The sequence below is a fragment of the Rhopalosiphum maidis genome, chromosome 2 (assembly GCF_003676215.2).
Source record: "Rhopalosiphum maidis isolate BTI-1 chromosome 2, ASM367621v3, whole genome shotgun sequence".
Classification (NCBI taxonomy): Eukaryota; Metazoa; Arthropoda; class Insecta; order Hemiptera; family Aphididae; genus Rhopalosiphum; species Rhopalosiphum maidis.
In genome coordinates this window covers 71,859,305-71,882,240 of record NC_040878.1, presented here as the reverse complement: position 1 = coordinate 71,882,240, position 22,936 = coordinate 71,859,305, and the positions used below count along the sequence as shown (strand labels likewise).

Sequence of the window (22,936 nt, the reverse complement as noted above, 5' to 3'; positions counted from 1 at the left end):
TATACATAACTAACGTGTCTTGTGACTACAGTCTATAATAGTAATAAAATAATATCTCTAAAACATTGAAGTTATATTAAACGATCACACGATCGACTCAGTGCGAATTCGTGATCGAACTGCCAACGATGTCGCTGTGTCGACTATCTCTCGTCTTCTTTGGTAAGTCCTTAATCAATAATTAATAAATACATTTAAGCCATATTATTTGGAAACAGTTTTTTTTTTGTGCATACACGATAATTATGTAGTTCAAAAAATGGTTCGATCTTAAACTTTTGGAAATGATTTCTTATAGTAAATTGGATCTAGTTAGCATTCAAAATTCAAAAATGTTAGCATCTTTTAAAATAATCGAGGTGAATAAACAAAAAAAGTTGGCAAGTGGGTACTACTGTACTTTATAATAGGTATCGAGTGGGTCACTGTAATGGATGTGTTAAATTTGAAGTCAATTTTATAATTATTATTTATTGTATACGAAAAAGTTTCTGTGGGGGGCAGTCTGTCAGTCGATATCACTGAGTAATTTTTACGATGTGTTTGATAAAGCTATTGAAGTAATTTATGAACTACTCGTGCCACTTATGAGAATTTATGAATTGTTTACTAAAAAATACTTATAGTTTTTACATTTTTATGATTAACTTATAATTTATGTATATATTATAACTTAAAATGCTTATAAAAAAATTGTGACATTATTATTTAACATTTTGATTCAGATTAGGACCTACTAAGAACAATTTAAGGGAGATCATTGATTTTAAAAAACAGTATAATCATTATTTTGTATTATTCAAGTACTTATAGACTACAGGCTATAGCATTTAATAATTAAATGAATTTCTCATGGTATTTATTGATTTTATTCTAAACGTAATTATTATAAAACAAAACAAAATTATTTAACTAAGATAGTATATTTAAAAATAAATAATGAACACATTTTTCTTCTAGAATATTATTTTAAATCAGTACGTTTGAAATGTAAACTAGACAAATGGAAATTTTTTTAACAATTATTCTTCACAATGTACTCTTATATTTAAATTAAATTATCCTAAAAACTGTATTTTAATATTATGTATAATATGGTTTATACTTCAAACACATTATTCATGTATGTATATTAAAATATCCAATGACTAAACATACTAATCTGTATAATGTACGGTTTCCAAACATGCCGTGTCCTTTTATAATTTATAATTTGGGACTATGTGTGGGACAGGATTTCATCGATTCCGCAGGACCTTTTTTTAATAGAAAAAAAAGTACATAGTTTTTGTTAGTATATGTAGATTTAAATCAAACTATCGATTTCAATTTGAAATTGTTTAAGTAGTTAACAGGAGGTTGAGCCATTTTATTTTTCATACTGAATAAATTACCAACTTATCGAACCATATAAGTATGGAGAAATATAAACTTCCAAAAAAACACTTACGAATTGTAATTTCTTCAATTGTTTTTAAATTAATAGGTATATAATAATAATGATATTATTTTATTTTATACTATAAATACAGGTGTTTTTCTCTTATGTCACTGACTAATATCAAACTTTTAAATCACAACAATTCATTTTTAAACATATACCTACTTAATTAATCTAAATGTATTTTTTTTTATTGATTAACAAGTTAATGAGTGATCTAGATCCTAAGGTAAAAAAAGATAGGTTGTCTAAACATTATTTTAACATTACTTGGAGTCAATAAATTCTGTTCATATATAAAAATTTACAAACACTGGCTTTCGAAAACTGTTTTTATATTTTCTCAGCTTTATAAACATTGTGAAGCGTTTTTCGGCAATGAAATTTTTGTAGTTTAATACCTGTCTGATATAACTATTTAAGTATATATCTTTCGATTGAAACTTTTCGTTTGGTATTGTTTTCAATGTTCTTCCGGTATCTTCTATCTGTAAATAACTATAAAACATCATCATTTATCAATTTAAAAAATAATTTTTGAACATTACTTATCCATATATTTAATATATTCGATTATGAGTATCATGTATTGTATTCTTTAGATACTATAGAACACTACCATTCTATACACGACTCAGCAATGTAATCGGTCGACTATCAATCAAAATATAAATTTAAATATGTATCTAAAACTTGGTTCGTGTGAAACGTGTGAACAAAAAATTATGATATTTTTTCTAAATTCTAACATCCTTAAACATATTTAATAATATTACTTGAAATAAATTATTAAACTTTTAATGCTTTATATCAGTTATATTTAAATTTGATCCATAACGGGTAAAGTACCTATTAGTAATGTACCTTTCTTCATATAATAATTAATAAACCGACACAATATTAAAAAAATTTTAAATTGGGTATAAATGCATATTATTTTCAAATTAATTTAAATGTTCATAAAACGTACTCATTAGTCATTTGAGACGATTAATAATATTTTAATCATATTAAATGCTTAGTATTTACTTCAGATCAAATACTCCGTATACCTGTGTATAAAATTAATTTAATATAAGAAGGAGAGTACCAATGAATTCACAGTCATGCACTACACTCACTTATTACTGATATCAATATGGGAAGAAACGTATTGGCTACACAATATTGTAGCTATTTTTAAGAATTACTTATAAATAAACAATATCTGTACTAAAACTATTATCTATAGTATTTGATTTTTTCAAAGATGTAATTTTGTGATTTTCATTGATTTCTATAAGTTTGGGTAAAATCTACGAAAGAATTCGTAAAATTAAAATGATGGTCACTAGATTTTGCAAAATTTATTTTAGAATTTTATTGAAATTCTAAAAAAATAAATCTTTAATAATTTGGTATACAAAAACTAAAAAATCTATAATTCTATATTTTACATAAATTAATAATTGTAATTGTTATAAAAACAAAAAAATAATAATATACATGGCATACCTAATCGTAATTACTTTATTGAGTGTCTGGGAAGTTTCCAACATTTTACCTTGGACGGCTATATGAATTATACATTTAAACTTTTCCAAACTTTCTAGACAATTACAATTCGAGTCCGCAATAAACTAAATTATACAAAAAATTATGAACAAAAATAAATTACAAGCACTATTTGAGTCCTTTAAACTATAAACACTAATATTACTTGTATATAAGTAACAGCTTTTAATGATATTTAATATATTTATACAGACGTGAAACTAAATACCAAAATAAAAATGAATATGATAAAAACAATAGAAAATTAACGTTTTAACGGTAGGACATTATAAAAAATAATGATTTATAAAAAAAAATACGCGTTTGTAAAAAATTATGACAACTCCATTAGGTACACCAATTTAGTGAACCTAATTTATAATATTTATAATGAGAAATTGTTTAGTTAAATATTTTATTAATGAACGTGATAATTATTTTTATGATTATTATTTTTATAAAATCGTCGTATGTACCTACACAAATTACAAGGTTATTTTTCAATCGTTATTAATCAAAGAAAAAAACAGCCACATTTTATAATAATAAAAAAATATCTGAGATGCTCAAGGTCAAACACTAAACAAAGAATCAATTATCGGTTGTTATTTTTCTATGCAAAATCAAGATTAACTCCTTCTAATTAAATAATTAAAAAAATTTAAGGGTTTTATTTATACAAAATATATATTTGCACGCCATTTCTATAAAACTAGATTCCAATATCATTAATAAAAATCCCTCAGTACTTTGTACAAACTTGTTAATTTTACCTATGTATTAAACAAGCTTCCGCACTTAGCGATTGAGTGTCCAAAATTCCCAAAACCCTATTTAAAAATAATGCACACAAATCATATTAAAGTTTATGTACCCATTAAAGCTTATTTAACCTGCGATAAGAAAAAGATAATTCATTTTCAATATAAATGTTTATTTCATTTAAAGGAATAGACTTTTTTTGTAAACTTATACCTTTAATCTTAATTGAATTTATGAAATATTGTATTTATAATTTGAATCAACCGTAATTGTATTAATATATTTTATAATATTATATATTTTGTCAAATACATAATATGGAATTGAGTAGGCCCATTATAACGTAATCACAATTGACATAATTTTGTACATATTATTACGTATATGTATACATCATACAACATATATTAAAAAATAAAAATATATAATGTATTTACTCAGTAAATATTTTTTAAAAGAAATTAACTTGGCTATAATTTTTAGATAAAAAAAGACGATTATATTATAAAATGCTAGAATAACCAGATTTTTTCAATATCAGCAAATTATTGACATTTATATTATTATTTTTTACTTGATCACTTTATTATAACTTAGTTCAAGCTAATAAAATATCCATTAAATATTCATTATGTGCGGAATTTTGTTTATATTTAGATATTGATTGACTACCTAAATCTAAATTACCCAATACGTGTATTTACTATATTTAAGCCACCTGTATACTTTTAGTATATTGCAATAAATTAATTTATCTTTTAGATTTTACCCTCACGTCTTAAACCTGTTAAACCTTTATAATAATATAGTAAGTATATTATAATCATATAATGTAATCACAGAATTGCCGATTTTAAATAGGTTTTGGACTAACGGTTGTATCCGTTTATGGCGCAGTGCCATCGGACGATGTCGCAGTTACCGAATCTTTGAGTTTGCGGTATTATCATTCATCATGGGTCAATAATTATGATCCGTCACCTAAAAGAACTACAAGACAAGAAAATCGTCGTCCAAGACCGCCAATGCCTAACAGGGAAGATCCATTTGGAGATCTCGATCCACAAACAAACAACCAAGGCCAATGGTCTAACGGAGGTAATCAAAGACCTAACCGACCACAGGGCTTTAATAATAGGCCATCTAATCAAAATCAATGGAGTACTAACGGTAACAACCCCGTACAAAACCAATGGGGTACCAACGGTAATAACCCTGGACAAAACCAGTGGGGTACCAACGGTAATAACCCTGGACAAAACCAGTGGGGTACCAACGGTAATAATCCCGGTCAAAACCAGTGGGGTACCAACGGTAATAGTCCCGGTCAAAACCAATGGAATAACCAGGGACAAAATAATCAAGGTAACAGGCCACCTACTACTCAAATACAACCGATTAACAATCAAAATTCAGTTCAAACTAGCACGACTGCCACAAACAGTGAAGAGGTAAACGAAGCTCAGCGCAATACGTGCAATACGAACTGTAGAGAAAAGATTACAAATGAATACAATCCTGTCTGTGGAAGTGATTCTCAAACATACCAAAATAGAAGATTTTTGGAATGTGTCGCCAACTGTGGTATACGTAAGTAGTGTTCTTTTGTTTGTAACTTGGTCAATAAACTAACTTAGGTAATTAAATTTGTTATTCTATCATACTCGCTTGAGATAGAAAGGATGTATCAATTTATTAATTTTACTGATGTGTAGTATTTTGTTGTAAACTTTTATACAGTATACACTATATATTAATAGTACATTATACTTTTGATAAAATTCAATTTTTCTTGAGATTCAGTTAAAAGTTAAACATAAATCATTGTATTAATAATATATAATTCATTTTCGACTTCTTCAAACTTTAAATTCCTATTGTTTTCAATCATTCGTCCATGATACATCGCATTTGCAACTTACTCTGGTACAGACTATTTTCTCAAAAAAAAAAATTCCAAATTATATCAGTTTGCAACAATATTTCATTATTTTTATCAAGTTTAACATATGTTGTATTTATTTGAATCAAATTTATACGACTAGGTGCCTATTATACATTCATCCACGATTCCTAATAATATTTGTTTAACTTAAAAGAATATAAAAAAAATCATGTCTGATGATATGTGTAATTGATGTCATTAAGCAATAAATAATTTTATGTTTGTTTTGTTTTACAGCCACTGAATTCAGTTATATCGGTACTTGCGTAACAACGACCGAACGCATCAATCGCGCATTATGAAATTTCAAAAAAATTACTGCTGTTCTTCTATGAAAATGCAGACATGAATAATTATAATATTAATATATATTTAATTTTAAGATCATTTTTGTACGGTAGACGTAATTTACAATGTGTCATATATAATTTGATAAAATGATAACGACTGTTTTACACACAATATATTTTATTAATTACCAATTGGTTTTTAAGAGACCGAGTTTTGAGGAAAAAAAGTTGTACGTAAACAACACAATTGTGTTAAACGAAGAATATTGGACGGATCACGATTATGAACGTCTGGAAATTCGTATTATATTATAGTGGCAGTGGCGGTCTGATGAGTAGTTTAGAAACGGTCGTGCAACGTAAATTCAACAACAATGGTCGTGTAATAGGTTAAATTATATTCCCAATGCAATATATGGTCGGTCGACGGCGACAACAATGATACTAATGTAATTCGTTTAACTCTGTTTCCTCCCAACCAATTTTTGAACTTTAGATTTTTTTTCTTATCAAGGTCTTCTTAGGTTCTACTTCTTGCTCTCGGAATATACTTTGACATATACTACGACGATCGCTCGTAACACACCTATTTTTTGATGTGGTATCAATGAGGATCTGAAGTCGGTCGCACTATATATGGCATATGAGTATAAGAGCGGATATAATAATTTATAGATAATATTCAACTCTGGAACTGGAATACCACATAACCAGAAAATAATTTAAACTGTTTTTATAAGTGTTCAGAAATGTGTTTTTATAATAACTGTTATCATTTAATGTACCTATGGGTATATTTCATAATTGGTCACAATATCGTACCTACCGATTCTGAACTAGAGTACCTATAACGTATATAATAAAATACGACGATGATTAAACACAATTATGGAGTGTAGTACAATAATGAAAATATGATTGTTTACCGATTATCTATTCATTATGATCTACATCCCATATGACATCCAATAATTACTTTAATGTATAGTATTTAAAATTGCCTTACTTCCCTAGTGTCTAGTCCCTGAATACTACTTTAGATATACGGTAAAAAAAACAAAATGTGTTACAATGTTTACAATATTTCTGCTAAACAATCATTTCTTGATCCCTTTCCACGCGCGCCCGCATTTTATTTGAGATGAATATAATATTAATATTGTTGTTGAACAAAGACCCCTCGACGACGAACACCGCAGTACGTCATGACGAACACATACGAAACGCTTCTCGGGCGAGAAATTTATTGGCATAACCTTGCGATGGGTCAAAGTCATTTTTTAACGAAGCGCACCGCAATATTCACATCGTGACGAATACAAATCATTTCCAAAACGCATTTACCTACTAGACAGACGAATGGGATAAAAAAAAAAAAAAAAAACATATACACACAAAGTACATCCTTTGTATATAAACATAGTAATGTTTATACATTGCAGTTTTGTTACATAATTGGTGGACAAGCATCCACGGTGGCAGTAGGAGGGACGACCAATTATATTATAGCAGTAAGTACGATATAGGTATGACCTTTCTCACGTCGGTCGCTCAACAGGAAAAAATAAAATAATGCTCTTATGGGTAGGAGAACCGTCTATATAAGAGAGCTACACGACGTCGTCTGGCGAACAAAACACTTGGTTCCGTGTTCACGAAACATACGATAATTATTATTATCACCATAAACAAGTTAATAACACGCAAAACGAATACATCATGAAATCTTTAACGTTAATCCTGTTAGTAGGTAAGTCGATATTTTAAGTATTATTATTATCACTAATAGATAGTTATAGTTTTAATTGTATCAGGAATAAAATGCATAACATTGCATGTACATAGGTAGGTATAAGACGTTTTCGTGTCGATTTAAATTTTAAACAATTACTACAAATTAAAATAAAATATGGTATAGTATGATAAATACACACGTGCAACTTTCGGGGAGTTGTATAAACTCATGAAAAACTAAAACATTTATACCCGGCTCAATGTGTGTGTGTTTTCGGCATGTTTGAGGAGCTTCATCATGTTAGATTACATTTTTTTGACAGCATGATATTATGTATTTTAATTTCAACACACTGAGATGCGTTAAATTCTAAAAACATAGAAAACAATACTCGTATTAATCGAGATCATTAACCTTCGGGATGAAAGTATTTCGTATAATGATTTATGAAACACTATTCAATCAATCCATTATAATCTAGTGTGTACTAGTTATACCATACGTCCATCCATGTTTTATTCCATTCCGTAAGATAAACTAAATGAATATTTTGTCGACTTAGCACTGATAGGTTGATCCCGACATATTCATCCGGTAATGTTTTAACTTTGAATCATATTTTATATAGGTAAATTATAAATGTTAGTAATTAATACATATATATATATATATATATTCTAAAATAATAGGTATCTGTACTTAGAATCATGACCGTAATTACCTACCTACGTAAAATAATTTCAAATTTAATTTTTGATTGGTTTTAAACCCAAGAACTGCCGAACTATATATAATTGTGGTATTTAACAGTTGAAAATTATTCGATTTTATAATTCAACAAAACAAATAAAATTAATTTTCCAAAATAAACTAGTATGTTTAGCATTATTTATCATATGAAAATAAAATTTTTACTAATCAATACAAATTAATAATTGTTAGGTATAACTCATTAATAATGATAAAAATTTATATGTTCAATTATTATTAACTATAATTTGTACTCAATAAAGTGACCTAAGATAATTTTTATACGATAACCCATTAGTTTTGTACGTATATCGTATAAGTAGGGTACGGATGTTGTTGCATTTGCAACTTTTTTTTTGCTTTTTCAATTAATTGCTAAGTAAGTTTAAAATGCGTGTCATGTAATTACGAACTAAAATCTAAAAGTTTTAAATGATACTTTTTACAATTTTTGGATTTTTATGTAATTTTATAGAATTTAGTCATTTATAAAAAAAATTTAATATCTTTTTTTACATTATTTCACTTTTTTAATATTTTTTAAACGGTTTTATAAAAATGTCATAAAATACAATTGTCAAATTGCTTTAATTCTGAAGTACATAATGTATTGATGTATATTGTAGTTAAAATGACTTGTTGTCTATTGATATTATTGTACATGTATTTATAGTCGAAACGATTATTTGATTAATTTTAGAATCGTATCGGTTTCGTTAAACTGCAATTTTGGTATTTGCATTGTGTACAGATAAGATTATATATTTAACATAAAAATAATTTACAGTTCAATGTAACAACATTTTTTAAGTTATATTATATATATTATTTATAATTTGTTTACTATTGAGTCAGTGATATATAAAATATACAATAAGGTAATGAATTAATGATAAATAAAAATAAACCTAAATTTATGAATTATAACAAAACGTTATTATTTTTAATGCAATTTTTAATATTTTAAGTGCTATTTTTGGTATATTTTAATGCAATACTGCAATCAATTTTACTAGATTTTTAGTAGGTACTATAACATCCATGCCCTAGTTATAAGTTATAACCTATGCTTAATAGAAGTGGCTTGGAGTAATTAATAATACACATTTATACACTATCGTTATGTCTATGTACACTTATTTTTAGACCATTTATGTGCGATTGACAACAGAGTACAGTCTCGTTTCAACGTTAATCTATAATTATTATCTTAACTATAATTAGATCATAATAATAATTGAATAAAAAAGAAATTTTTTGGCTTAGTTAATTTTATTTTGTTAATTGAGATGAAAGACATTTTTTTATTTTTAGGGAGGAGGTGTAAACTAAAAGGGACCCAATGACAACTCTTTTTTCTGATATTACCATACAATATTATTATTATTATACTGCGTGTACCTACTATTAAAATGAATTATTAACTATCGACATTATTGTATGAAAAAGTTTTTTTTTCCCCATAATAATTTAGTATTTATTATTGGACGTGTTCAAAAATGAATTTGACATCGGTTTTTATTTTTGATTAATAGCAATAATTATCGTTCAGTAAGCAAACCACTTTCGCGTATTAATGTTTTATAATCGCATGCTTAGATAGCATTGGCTTGATAAATAATAATAATAATAATAATAATAATAAATTTAAGGTTATTTGTTTCATGAGAAAATATTATGAAACAAAACACTTTTTTTCCACGTGAACCAAATTTTCGAAATTATAATAATTTACTACTTTGTGAGAGATAGGCAGTATTATATTCCGTAACATTTTGGTATAAACTATTAACTATTAACTTAAAAGTGACAAAAATTGAGTAACGACCTTCTTCACAGAAGATATTGCAATATGTATATAATATTAAATTCGTATTCGAAAGTAAAGCAATACTGATGAAAATATAAAAATCGCTAGCGATGAGTATTATTGTACATGACATAAATAGTACTACTTTTAACCTTTGTCCTAGACAGACTATGACACGACTACCTATATGAGTCGATAACGAACAAATTCAATAAACTCAACTCAGATATGCCATGATATGTATTTTTTGTTATCTATCTAATATAAAGTTCTGTGTATTTATGACAATAATGCAATAAAATATTAACTTATTATTTTTTTTTCTTTAATTATATTATGTCTTTTCACAACGATTGTTTATCCAGATAGTAAATTTGATTTTGAAATCTCGTTTTAGATAAATTGAATAAAAACTTTAATTGTTTTTGTATAAAAGTATTAGTTCTAACTAATCTCACTAAATACAATCTCTTTCTATCGATAATAAAATAATGTTATGTCATTTTTCCAATCATGGTTTCAAATTTATCGTCTATTATAATTAACCTTATTTTTGTAAAACATTTTTCAGATGTTATCCTCTAAACTAATTAACTGAATCATAACTATGATTATATTTTACCTATAAATATTAATTATTTATTGGTTCCAGCTCTATGAAAGCTATACGTAAAATGTAAATGGCAATAAAACGCATAATTCCCTTGCAGTAAAGAATGTCTATGTAAAAATATGTTTTTCTCTGTAAGACACATCGTATCATAGGAGATTTCAAAATTGTAAAGAAAACCTAGTAATTTAAAGTCAATAACATTTTAGACATACCGTCTTTCGTTTTTTATTTTTCTATGAACATCAAAATCTTGTTTTCTATTCTACCCTGACAATCTCTGTGCAGTGATCATACATACAATATATATATTATTTATGCCACTAATTTCATTATTGACAGTTAGTTTTCTAATATAGCTATACTAACACTATAATTTTAAAAATCTCAAAGAACATTTGAACAAACTCCATCTCCTAGTAGAAACAAAACAAACATACACACATATTAATTATATGATATATTAATATAAAAATAATAATATTTATCTGTATGATAAATAATGTATAGGTCTGACCGTGGTGTTGGTGTCAGTAAATGGAAGTCCTGCCGGCGATAAGAAAATAGGCACCAGCCACAAACTGAAGACCACCAGCACAACGACAACGATTTCGCCGGCCCGTAAATGCAAATCCGAATGCCCGAACGATTACAATCCGATTTGCGGATCTGACGGAGCCAAAGTGAACTTGAGCTTCGGCAACAAGTGCGTCATGGAGAAATACAACTGCGAGCACAATGCGAGTGAGTAGAGTACAATTCGTCGATGGTATTAATTGACTATATATATATATTATGTACTACAACAGCCCCACCATTTAGGCATAATGGTCGGAAATCGCGTAGTGCAGAAACACACCATGCAAACTGTTGTGTAGTGTGGTCTAAACACTCTATAAACATCTCGTTAACGCAGACGGCGAACAAAAACTTGGTTTTAGGCCCTATTATAATCGCTGCAACAGCAACAGTCATTTCACATTGGAAAAAAAAAACATTTGTTACCTATCATTTATTTTTACCATTTTATTATTATTTTTTTTTCTCTTTCCGTCATATTAATTGTATAACGATCGATTTCAATTCGTCGCGGCACTCTTCAACGATAACTACCGCCTAGCGCTGGCAAAGCTAAAACACTCGAATTTTAAATGTATTTTACATTGGTACGTGAAACGGCAAAACTAATTGCATGAGATGTCACTCATGTGAATATAATATCATTATAACCGGGAAAAATAAACTATATTATTGCGTACTCGTCATTCGTCATGCGTATTGATATAGAAAGAGAGAATAAATTGCTCGTACCCATTTATTACATCTATTATTACGTATTATAATATTACATAGGTATACTCGTATTTTTACGATTGGCTTGTGAATAAAATTCTAAAACAAAAAAAAAAACGGGCTGTTTATACTACCTATTGCTATGCTTGGTTACCACATTAACCTATAACACCAAGTACATTTTAGAATGACTTTCAATTTTATTCGTTGTTTCATTTTCGTATTTTTCGATTCGATTTAAACGGCTTTATTATCTATAAACAATTTTCTTGACGTTCACGCTGCCGAGTTATGTATATATTTAAAGATATATCAAAAAAATATATTCTCATAGTAGTAAAAATTGTATTTATAAGAAATATGTAGGTATATTACCTGGTATGTTATCGAATCTTGCATGCCACTTTAAAACTACATAATATTAGAACTGCAGCCATTTCCGTTCGTTGTCCACACAGCAGCTGGGCGGTTTTCATTTGGGCGAATGACCCAAAATAACATATCGTTTGGGCGAAATTTACACGGGACCCTAATTTATTTAATACATCGTTTGGGCGAGTTATAAATATATTTTTATAAACATTTATATAAACTAATATGTTTTCCTTCTCATTTTTAGAGACTTAGAACTCTCAGTTTACTCTAACGGGTATGGTTAAAAATGTATTATATTGTTATTATCTTAACTACATTCTTCATATTATTATGGTATCTCATATGTCCATTTGTTTAATAAAATGTATCATTTTCTTATATAAATTATCATGATAATATATTATTAAAAATCCTAACTAATTATAATAATTAATAATTAGCATCGTATCCCATGCTCATTTTTTTATTATAATCGATTATTGTTAATTTTCCCGTTTGATATTCTTCCCATGATTTTAATGTATAGTCTTGTTTTTCTTTAGTATTTTTACGTAATATATTGATTTTTTTGTGTGTTAATAGAATTAATTTGTATAAAGTTATAAATAGTTATCACCAATCAACCGAAACGGTATAATAATAATATTGAATTGAATACATTGTAGTAAATACGAACATGAAAATTATTGTATAGGTAAGTACGTTACTTCCCTATTATTCCCTGTATATATCCCTGTATAATTTATAAATTGATTCGCCTAGCGATCGGTTAATTTCTCGACCAAATAATATATGCTCTACTCGGGTAAATTTTGGGTTATTCGCCCAAATGAATGACGCCCCAGCAGCTGTATAGCAACACGAAAATATTCTATATGGTTAATAATACCGTCTTGTGTCATACAAAACGTGGTACGTAAGTTCTTCGACGGAGAAAATATTGTATTAATAATCGTAATCTGGAACTGCGCACGAATCGTAATCGCACCGATTATTTAAAGCATTACGTTTGTTTAATATCTGTGTATAACAATAAAATGAAACTAATTAAAACGAACTTCTGTGATGCAAAGACAAATTGTCTTGGTTAATCCACCTCGATGAACCACTCCGGCAATGATGTTATATAATATGTTCTCAAATACATATGAAAAATAAGACGCGTCGATGTGATATTATTATACGTTATCGTGTATACTATACTTACCACAGTATAATTTAAGTAACTTTTGTACTTGCGGCCTAATGTTATAATAAAATTATGTACTATAATATACACTGATAAACGTGGGAAAAAAATTCTACATGCGTTCCCTTTTTCGACTCCGTTATCGTTATCGTTATCGTTTTTATCTTTTATCCGATATGAATCGCATGTGATCGTAAAAACGTACGTACGCGCATAGATATTATAAGAATAAACAAAGATACTCAAGGGTGTCATCATAATATATAATATACCTACCTGGTTAAAATGTTCAGTAGTCCCTGTAGGGTTGTAGACACGCATTTGTTTTAGTCGCGCACTTAAAATTTATACGCCTACTGCGTCATATATCACATCCATTTTACCCCGGACACTTGATTTGTTTGCAACCAACTTATCGAAACGCATCCCTTATAAACATTTAGACTGCGTTTTAGTTTAAGAGTGAGATTGTGATCTTTACAGTAGTTAATAACCGTACAGTAAACAGTTAAATACATTATATTAGAGTAGGTATAGCATCATCAACCTGCAGGTGGGTGTGTTCATAGACGGTGAGATACTTTTAAAGAGTGTCATAGACGTATTTCTTGGAGGTAACGTAGCATATATTTATATGAAACCTGAATTCAACATATACATTAACTACCTAACCTCTACTTGAATACAATTCTGTAATTATGTCCTTTCCTTGCAAAAGACCAATTTCGTCTTGAATAAGTTAAAATAAGAAAGTTCACAGAGTAGTATGTATATATATATATATATAAACTATAATAATTTATTTATTTGAACTATAGTAATTTACTAAAAAAATACATATACTGATAAAAATGTACTGTTTTAATATTTTTAATAAATACTATAAGACTTTACTTAGTATAAGGTCACTAAGGACACTATGATATTCTGAAATATTTAATACTTAATTTAAAATATATGTTTTGTAAGCATAATTATTTTAGTGCATAACAAGAATTTTTTTTTACAAAATAAAAATTGAGTAGTTGGGTGCAATTTTCTTAATTGTATGAGTTCTTAAAGTTCCTCTGTACATTTACTTAAATATTTACCTTTAAACTACTGTAATACACAGTTTAACATTCATAAATTGTTACTAATTACCATTTATCAGGGCCGTATTTAGAAATTTGTCGCCCTGGGGCAACAAAAAAAAAAAAATGCTCCATTATAATATAATAATATAATGTAATTATTTATTATCTATTTACAAAATATTTAGCCGCCCCCTCATAATCAGCCACCCGAGACAACAGCCTCCTGTTACCCCCTCCCCTCCCTCTAAATACGACCCTGCCATTTATTATTTCCAAAATATTTAATTTGTATTAATAAACAACTAAATATACAAATATACATACATTTTTTCAAATGTATGAAATTGATTGCTCCAAAAACATTAATCAATAGTGTGCAGCGCCAACTGATAATTTCTTTAGGTTCTAAACAGACAATGTTTCGGCTGTTCATCGAGGTAGATTGACTGGAGATTGTTTGGAATAGTTGAGTCTTCTTAGAAGGATTTCGTTTAATTTTAGTGCAAATCCTGCATGATCTCCAATAATTTTAAACAAAAAAATGTAACTCGACATAGTATGCATAGCGTATATGAATATATACATAATATATATATATATACCATACATAATATGGTAGGTAACTAGGTGATGATTTGCGTTAGAAAATTATTTTCAGTTCATCAACCATTGTTAATACGAATACATAGCTAAGATGTATAATATTATACTTCTTTCTGTTTCGTAAAAATCGTTTCGTAACAACAATAATAAAATAATAATGTCAATGTTGTAATAGTTTATACTTTTATTTGATTTTCTACTATTTAGTTTGACAAACCTTTCCTTTTTTCCACTACTTTATTTATACGTTTAAATTTACATATCACTACACCACGAGTCCACGAGTCACTGAACCGCAGTAATTTATGTTTAACACATATCTCATCTTTACCGAGGATAAAATCAAATATGTTTTCAACTTAGTAAAGACTTTTGAGTTATGACTTTATAAGGCAAATTATTATCACTTAATTCTCAAATGAAATACATAATATAAAAAATTATTTAATACATACACTATGTCTTAATAATTAAGTTCCTAAAAAAATTTAACTATGTGACATGATTGTAATAATATATCAGCCAAAATTTGACTATTTCTTTACATACTTTTTTTTTTTTTGTACGAAAATATTGGTGCCCATTATCACCCACCTCGATGAACTGAACTTCCCTGCAATGTAGTACTTTTTTTTAATTATTTCTCATTTATATACCGTCTAATCCTTTATTACCAATAAATAGTAAATATATATGATATAATAACGTATAAAATAAGTATTTTAATTGTTAAATTACAATCATACAATTTTTTTTTTCATTGCAGAAATGTAACCAAAAAAAATTCTAAAATACTGAATAATGTATAAACTTGTGCTAGTAAGCAAAAACCTAAAAATATGCAACATCATGCTAATTCTATATAATATTTACATTCTATATATTAAAAATAATCATTTTTATTTGACTGTCCAATAACACATACAAATGCTAAAAAGTCCCTAAGCTTAAGTAATGGTGTTTTTATAACAGAGATCACCAAATGTATTTGATCAAATGTGATTTTTTGCGAATATTGTAAGCACATTCCATGTGGAATGTGTAAACTTTATTAAGTATATGAGCAAATAGATTTTTCCATATCAAATATGCAATGTCAACAGCCGTTGTGTTCAAATAAAATATAAATTTAATATAAATTATTTTTATTTAGCAATAAAACGTGGCACTTATATTATTTCTATGCGAAATTGAATTTACAAATAAAGAAAACTGAAAACCATTTTGAGTAGGTAACGTTCGTATAATTAATTGGCTGAGAAAAAACTATATTAAAATTAGTGAAAACGCTTTAATAATGCCCTGTTCAATTTCTTTTGTAACTCGGTCGAAAATATACAAAACGAACAAGTTTTTAAAAGTTTGAGCCCATATTAAACGGGGAATCTAAAACTAGTGACAGAATACGCTATATTTAGTATTTTCTTATAACTTTTATGATTAAACTTCTCGATTCATCAGAACTTTTGATAAGTTATATTTATTACTAATCGATGTGTTTTTATTCGAAATAGCCTGTGTAAAAAAAAAATTATTGTTTCGAAAGCAGTCAAGGTGTTTTATTTGAACCAATTATATTTTATATGACATACATAATTGCATAGGTATAATTGATATATTATTATAACACTAGACAATAGAAAAAAAACAGTTGTCTTATTCTGCGATAATGGGGAAATAATAATGCTTAATGCTTAAATGACGATAATTTTTTACTGCGAAATCTTAATTGATAGGCCACCAACAACGTTATTTTAAAAAACATATTGCAATTATTGCAAATACACAGATTTAAAATTAAATCCTACCTCATACATTTTCACGACATATGTATTATATTTTGTTTTATTTCATAGGCGTTTGCACTCAAGACCGTATTCCGTTGTAGCGTAGAAGATTAGGCTAAGACTTTTTAAAAACATACTAAAAAATTTAACAGTACATTTTATTAAAGTTTGTTAGGTAAAATATTATGTAGTCATGTAGGTGTTATATAAACCGTATAATATAAGTAAAATATGTTCTGATAACCAGGAGATAATACAAACTATAGCTAATGGATTTCAGCTGATGCTTGATTATTAACAATTGAAGAAAGTAGCAGGTACTTATAAATGATGATTTAACTGATAATTAAAAATGCTTTTCGGATGTATTCAAAATTATTAAGCCCGGGAAACACAAATATATATAAAACAGTAATCGTAACAAATTTATAACGTGAAAAAATAATAAATTTTTTCTGCTAGTTCAAAAATTATGACTTGTTATCACCAATATTTTGTCATTTTGAATTGTGTAATAACAATTTTTTCAACATATTGATGAAAATAACATCAGTTGTAATTATTAACATTGAGATAAATTGTAACAAAATGAACACAACACTTTTCAAACAGCTTTTTAGTTACTTAAAAAAAGAGGGTATATTTTATTTTATTCATAAAAATTCAATTTTTTTCTTTAAAAATACTTAGCACTCGATCGTAAGAATGTTTTTTACGCTGCTCACTTTATTTATTTTCTGTTATTATTATTATGGTTATTATATGTGTTCTACAAAATGAAATTGAAAAACAAGAGTATACCTAGTCTAAAATGTTTTTTTCCGAATATTCACACATCATTGTAAACCAATTACTTTTTCACTTCAGGTAGATTTTTGGGAATTTAAAAAAATAAAACTACAGGAAAAGCAAACAAATATTTCAATACTTTTTATGTTAACTGAATGAATACATTCTGTATAGATCGATTTTTGAACAATACCAATATAGATGAGAGGAGTGTTCATTGTTTCATAACACTGAGCAATAATGTTGATATTAGGTATATTCTCAAATACAAAAATGAAATAGTAATATGAATAATATGATAGGGCACTACTAAATGATTATGAATTGTATATGAAGTACTTTTTTTTTTTTTTTTTAAACCATTTTATAATAATCTAAATTAATATATGTTGAAAAAAACAATAGGTATTAAATATGATAATTAGAATATATTTTGTGTACCTACCTAAATTGAAATCACATAATTCAATTACAAAAATTATCGAATTTGAGCACTGAGTGTCTACCTTTGACTAATATACAATAAATTATTAATTTCGATCTATTTAAAATTCAGAACGAATATTATAATTTATAATGTAGAAACTGCAGAGCAGTTTGGTGTACATTTGTTTCAATAGCAGGACACGATAAATTAACTAAAATCTATTTTGTTCTACAAAGCGTGATTTTGTTAGAAATTCTAATGGTACTGTTGCAAGTTCCTAGAAAACTACACTGAGAAATTTCACAAATGACTTAAGTGTAGCACATGTGTCAAATTTCTAATAGAGTGGTTATGTGAAACTTTTGAATCGCAACTTCTATTCAAAAATGAGTTCACAAACGAAACAAACAAAATTCATATCGCTACAGTATATAACCTACAATAGCTTCGTTAGACCAATACATAATATACATTGTACAAAATTACATTTTTTTTTTATTATAATTTATCATTTTAACTTAAATTGTCGCGTATCCTGCTTGTTTAACATCGATAGCACAATGTGTATTGGACTTATTTAACAACGACAAAAACTTAGTAAAATATATTAATTACTTAACCGCAAAATGTGGTTCAATAAGCATGACTTATGAAAGCATAGGCAATAAGGCATAATACATATTAAAATTTAAATTATATGAAATTATTCTATTCATATCAACCGATCATTATTAACTACAGCTTTTAGTGAAAAATAAAAAATAAGAAAAATCTTTTAATTGTTTACGACATTTTCTGAATGACCTAACCCGGGATGTCCAATAGAATTATAAAAATAAACCTTCATCAATTTGGATGTGTGTGTGTATGTAATTGAAAATACGTTAAAATTAATCATTAATTATTAATGGTCTAATAATAGACTGAGCTAATATTTTTCAATGCAAATTGATAAACAATACAAAAAAATAAATCAAAAAGAAAAACATAATATTAAAGCATATAATGTTTTAAAGTAAAATGTTTAGTGTTATAGTTCAACTATATATCCAGTCGATATATAACCACAAATTGTGAGGTGAAAATCCAAAATTTATAAAATCAAGTTAAACAATTTTTAAAAGAAAAATTGTTGAGAAATTAACCTCAAAATAGGTCAAAGCGTACTATTTTCTAGTCAAATCATCATTTAAATATAACTGGATAATCCGAAAAGAATTATCTATATATATATATATATATATATATAAATGATATTTAAGTAATCAAAAGGTTATTATTCCAGTTATATGCCAAAACATACTATTGTCCATATTAAATTAACAAACATCAATCATCAACATTATCATAACGAATTATTTCCATAAATTATTTATAATCATACGTCATAGTGATAAATCATAACGTACTATCGGCTGTTTTAGATAGGCATAGAAAAAATAAAATAATTAATCTAAAAGGAGCTAAAATTTTAATTAAAGTTATAATTACAACTATGAAGTTTTAAATTAAATTACATTAAAAATATAATTCAAGTTTTTTTAATAAGTTTGAATTTTTTTAAATAAAAATGATTTATTATTATTAAATAATTTTAAAAAATCAACTTCAAAATTACTTATCGATTTCAAGAACGGTTTGCTTTTGTTGAAGATGTAGATTCCGCAAATATTTTTTCATTGCAACGCCTACCTTATTTTAATCATTTTTTTCAAAAAACGGTTATTTTTTTTTATAATGTAAAGTTAGATTTTTTTTTTATTTCTTTTGAATATATAGTCTAAAAGTTTTTATATTTCTCAATGTTGATCATTTTCAATAAAATATGAATATAAACAATGCTGGAAACAGAATAATCTAAATTATAGTAAACCTTAAAATATCAATAATGTAGAATTTTTTTTCTTTTAATTACCATAACTCATTATTCATTACATTTATTGGGCTTCAGTTAATTTAAATTGGTTTTAAAAGAAATATAGAGAGTCGCTTCTCTAAAAAATCAGAATTTTTTTAATAGTACGTTTTGGTTCCCAGCTCTAAATTATGAAATACGCGTGGCATTTAAATTAATTTCAGGACTTCAATACAAATGTTTATAAACTACAGAACCTATAGGCTACATCATGTACCATACGTAGTATACATACAATATAGATAAGTACATATTGGCCACCAATAAATCTATTGTAACCGCAACGATCGATAGACAATAATAAAATGCCCTAAATATAATGTATATGATACATACAATTTAACCAGAACTCACTTATTACAATATAATATGTATTAAATACAAACTCGTAAAGCTGTGGATCGTATATTTGTGCGCTGATATATTAATATTTGTGTTGCAGAACTCACTGTGAAATCGGAGTCCGAATGTCCAAACAGCAAAGGCATCCGTCTTGCTTAACTGAACACACGCCCTAATCAACAGCACTATAAAATATATAAAAAAAATGTTTATATATTTATCGGAAAACAGCACGAGAAGACATCGGCGAGAATAATATACCGGTCATAAGAGAATACGTCAATATATTTTTTTTATATTTTTCACAACCACCGCCCACACACGTACACCACAAATGGGTATTAGGTCCGCCACGCACGCACACAGAAACACAACACATGTCTACGTTATTTTAATATTATATTAATCGGTTATTTTACAATTCCCTACCTATTGTGTTATTATTATAATTATTTTATTTTTCGGACTTATTATATTTATATAATAATATCTCAAGTACACGTGAATCGCACGTAAATAATAATAATAATATATAAAAATATATTAATTGTAACGAAACATTTTATTATAAAATGTCATTAATATGTACGATTATTATATTAATATATGCAATAATATTACCATTTAATTAATATTATAGCTATCAAAATTTGTATTCGTTTATAATAAATTGCTATTGGATACGATTCCTCCGTAAACATTTATGTCTGAATAAACAATTAGATACCTATAATATTATACATTACATATGCGTTCGACTGAAAATAATTATCAACATCTCCTATTGTACTCGAAGTTAGCTAAAGTTGTCTGCGTCCATAACATTTAATATTATGTATGTGAAAAAATTTTAAGGTCTATTCATAATAATATACAAATGTCTTAAACACTCTCGCGTTAGGTCCTCGGCATTACCATAGTTTACCCATAACAAACCGTGGTACCGTTTTACTTAATGTCAGATCTATTAAAGTTGAGAAAAACAATCAAATAGAACCTTTAAATCATTGTACTCTGTCTTTTGTAAGTACCGCGAAGAAAATCGTCATCAAAAAGTCTAAAATTTATCGTAACAAGATATATACCATTTGTATACTAACAATAAACGTAGTAACTCCATTTTCGATTTTCACAAAGGCTAAAGACATTCAATGGTTTTTCATAATATGAGCAACACAACTTTTGAATTAATAAAATTTTCTCGTTCCGCTACGGTGCCTTCGCCATGATTTAACACACAGTTATACGTTAGTGTACAAATGTGGGCCTTTCTGTGCGTTCAACTTCACTTGCAAAGATCAATATTAGTTTTTATCAAACAAAAAAACTACTCTCGAGTCTACATCACAAAGTGAACACCAAAGAATCTTGAATACACCAACTATAATTTCTCTATGCTCAAGTGGTTTTTATCGGAATTTTGAGTTTGGTCTCCGGAGTTGCAAGCGTTCAATGCCTGTTCGTTCTATTCCTTTTAGTAAAACCATCAACAATTCCCGGCATAAATACGCACAGCGCCTATTTTTGTTTACTCCAGTTTCTGACAATATAAAGTTGTTTTGGACGAAATTACTACAACGACGTACAACTGTTAAACTAATTGGCATAGAAAATCGATTTAGCCACTAATTCGTAGGTAATTGCTACAAAACAGCGTTGAGACTTCAAAAACAATAAAAATTGCGTGCTTTACATTTCAATCGTTTTAATAACTTTCAAGGTATCTCCTTTATTGTTTAAAATGTATAAACCAAGTCGATTTATACCTACTCCTATCCTATTCAGTTAAGAAGTATTTAGTTTTTAGTAAGTAAAAATGTAGAGATGACTTCTAGTCTTCTCACCGCGATTTGAAACTCGAATACTGCAGGCTATACAAATAGTGTACACACTTGTACTTAACTTACCGTTACTACATATTCTGTTTATCTAAGCAAGTTCACTAAATACAACATAAACGGTGAATCAGTAATCTGAGTAATCTGTAAATCTTTACACACTTTAATATAGGTACAAAATACAAATGTTTCTACTGGAGTGAAACGAAAGGTTCTTCAAAAGGTCACACCAAAGTTAACAACGCCGAAAGCACAAAATCATTGTGATTAACACAGAATTATTGTAGAAATATTACGAACATGTTATTAGAGATGGGCAAGATACTTGAAAGAAGTATTAAAATGTATGGTTCATTTATTCTTTACCCATAGATCCGAGATAAAAATTACATAAAATAACGTTTCAAATATTAATATAATGCATGT

The 22,936-nt window shown here is 27.3% G+C and overlaps 2 protein-coding genes across 3 annotated transcripts; both read left to right on the top strand.

Moving 5' to 3' along the window:
* The first annotated feature begins 5 nt into the window (after positions 1–5).
* LOC113551131 (putative uncharacterized protein DDB_G0286901) lies at positions 6–6,164 on the top strand. Of its 2 annotated transcripts, XM_026953177.1 has the most exons (4): positions 6–162; positions 4,598–5,101; positions 5,153–5,326; positions 5,919–6,143. In XM_026953177.1, exons 1-4 carry the CDS (start codon positions 129–131, stop codon positions 5,981–5,983), a joined length of 777 nt encoding a protein of 258 aa, XP_026808978.1. In that variant the 5' UTR covers positions 6–128; the 3' UTR covers positions 5,984–6,143. The 2 variants fall into 2 exon arrangements, with proteins under 2 accessions (XP_026808978.1, XP_026808977.1); XM_026953176.1 differs by having other exon boundaries at positions 4,598–5,326; positions 5,919–6,164.
* Positions 6,165–7,489: 1,325 nt separating this feature from the next.
* Positions 7,490–21,299, top strand: LOC113554295 (ovomucoid-like). The gene is made up of 3 exons (XM_026958066.1): positions 7,490–7,721; positions 11,387–11,620; positions 20,773–21,299. The coding sequence occupies exons 1-3, from the start codon at positions 7,691–7,693 to the stop codon at positions 20,829–20,831; spliced, it is 324 nt and encodes a 107-aa protein (XP_026813867.1). The 5' UTR covers positions 7,490–7,690; the 3' UTR covers positions 20,832–21,299.
* The last annotated feature ends 1,637 nt before the right edge of the window (positions 21,300–22,936 follow it).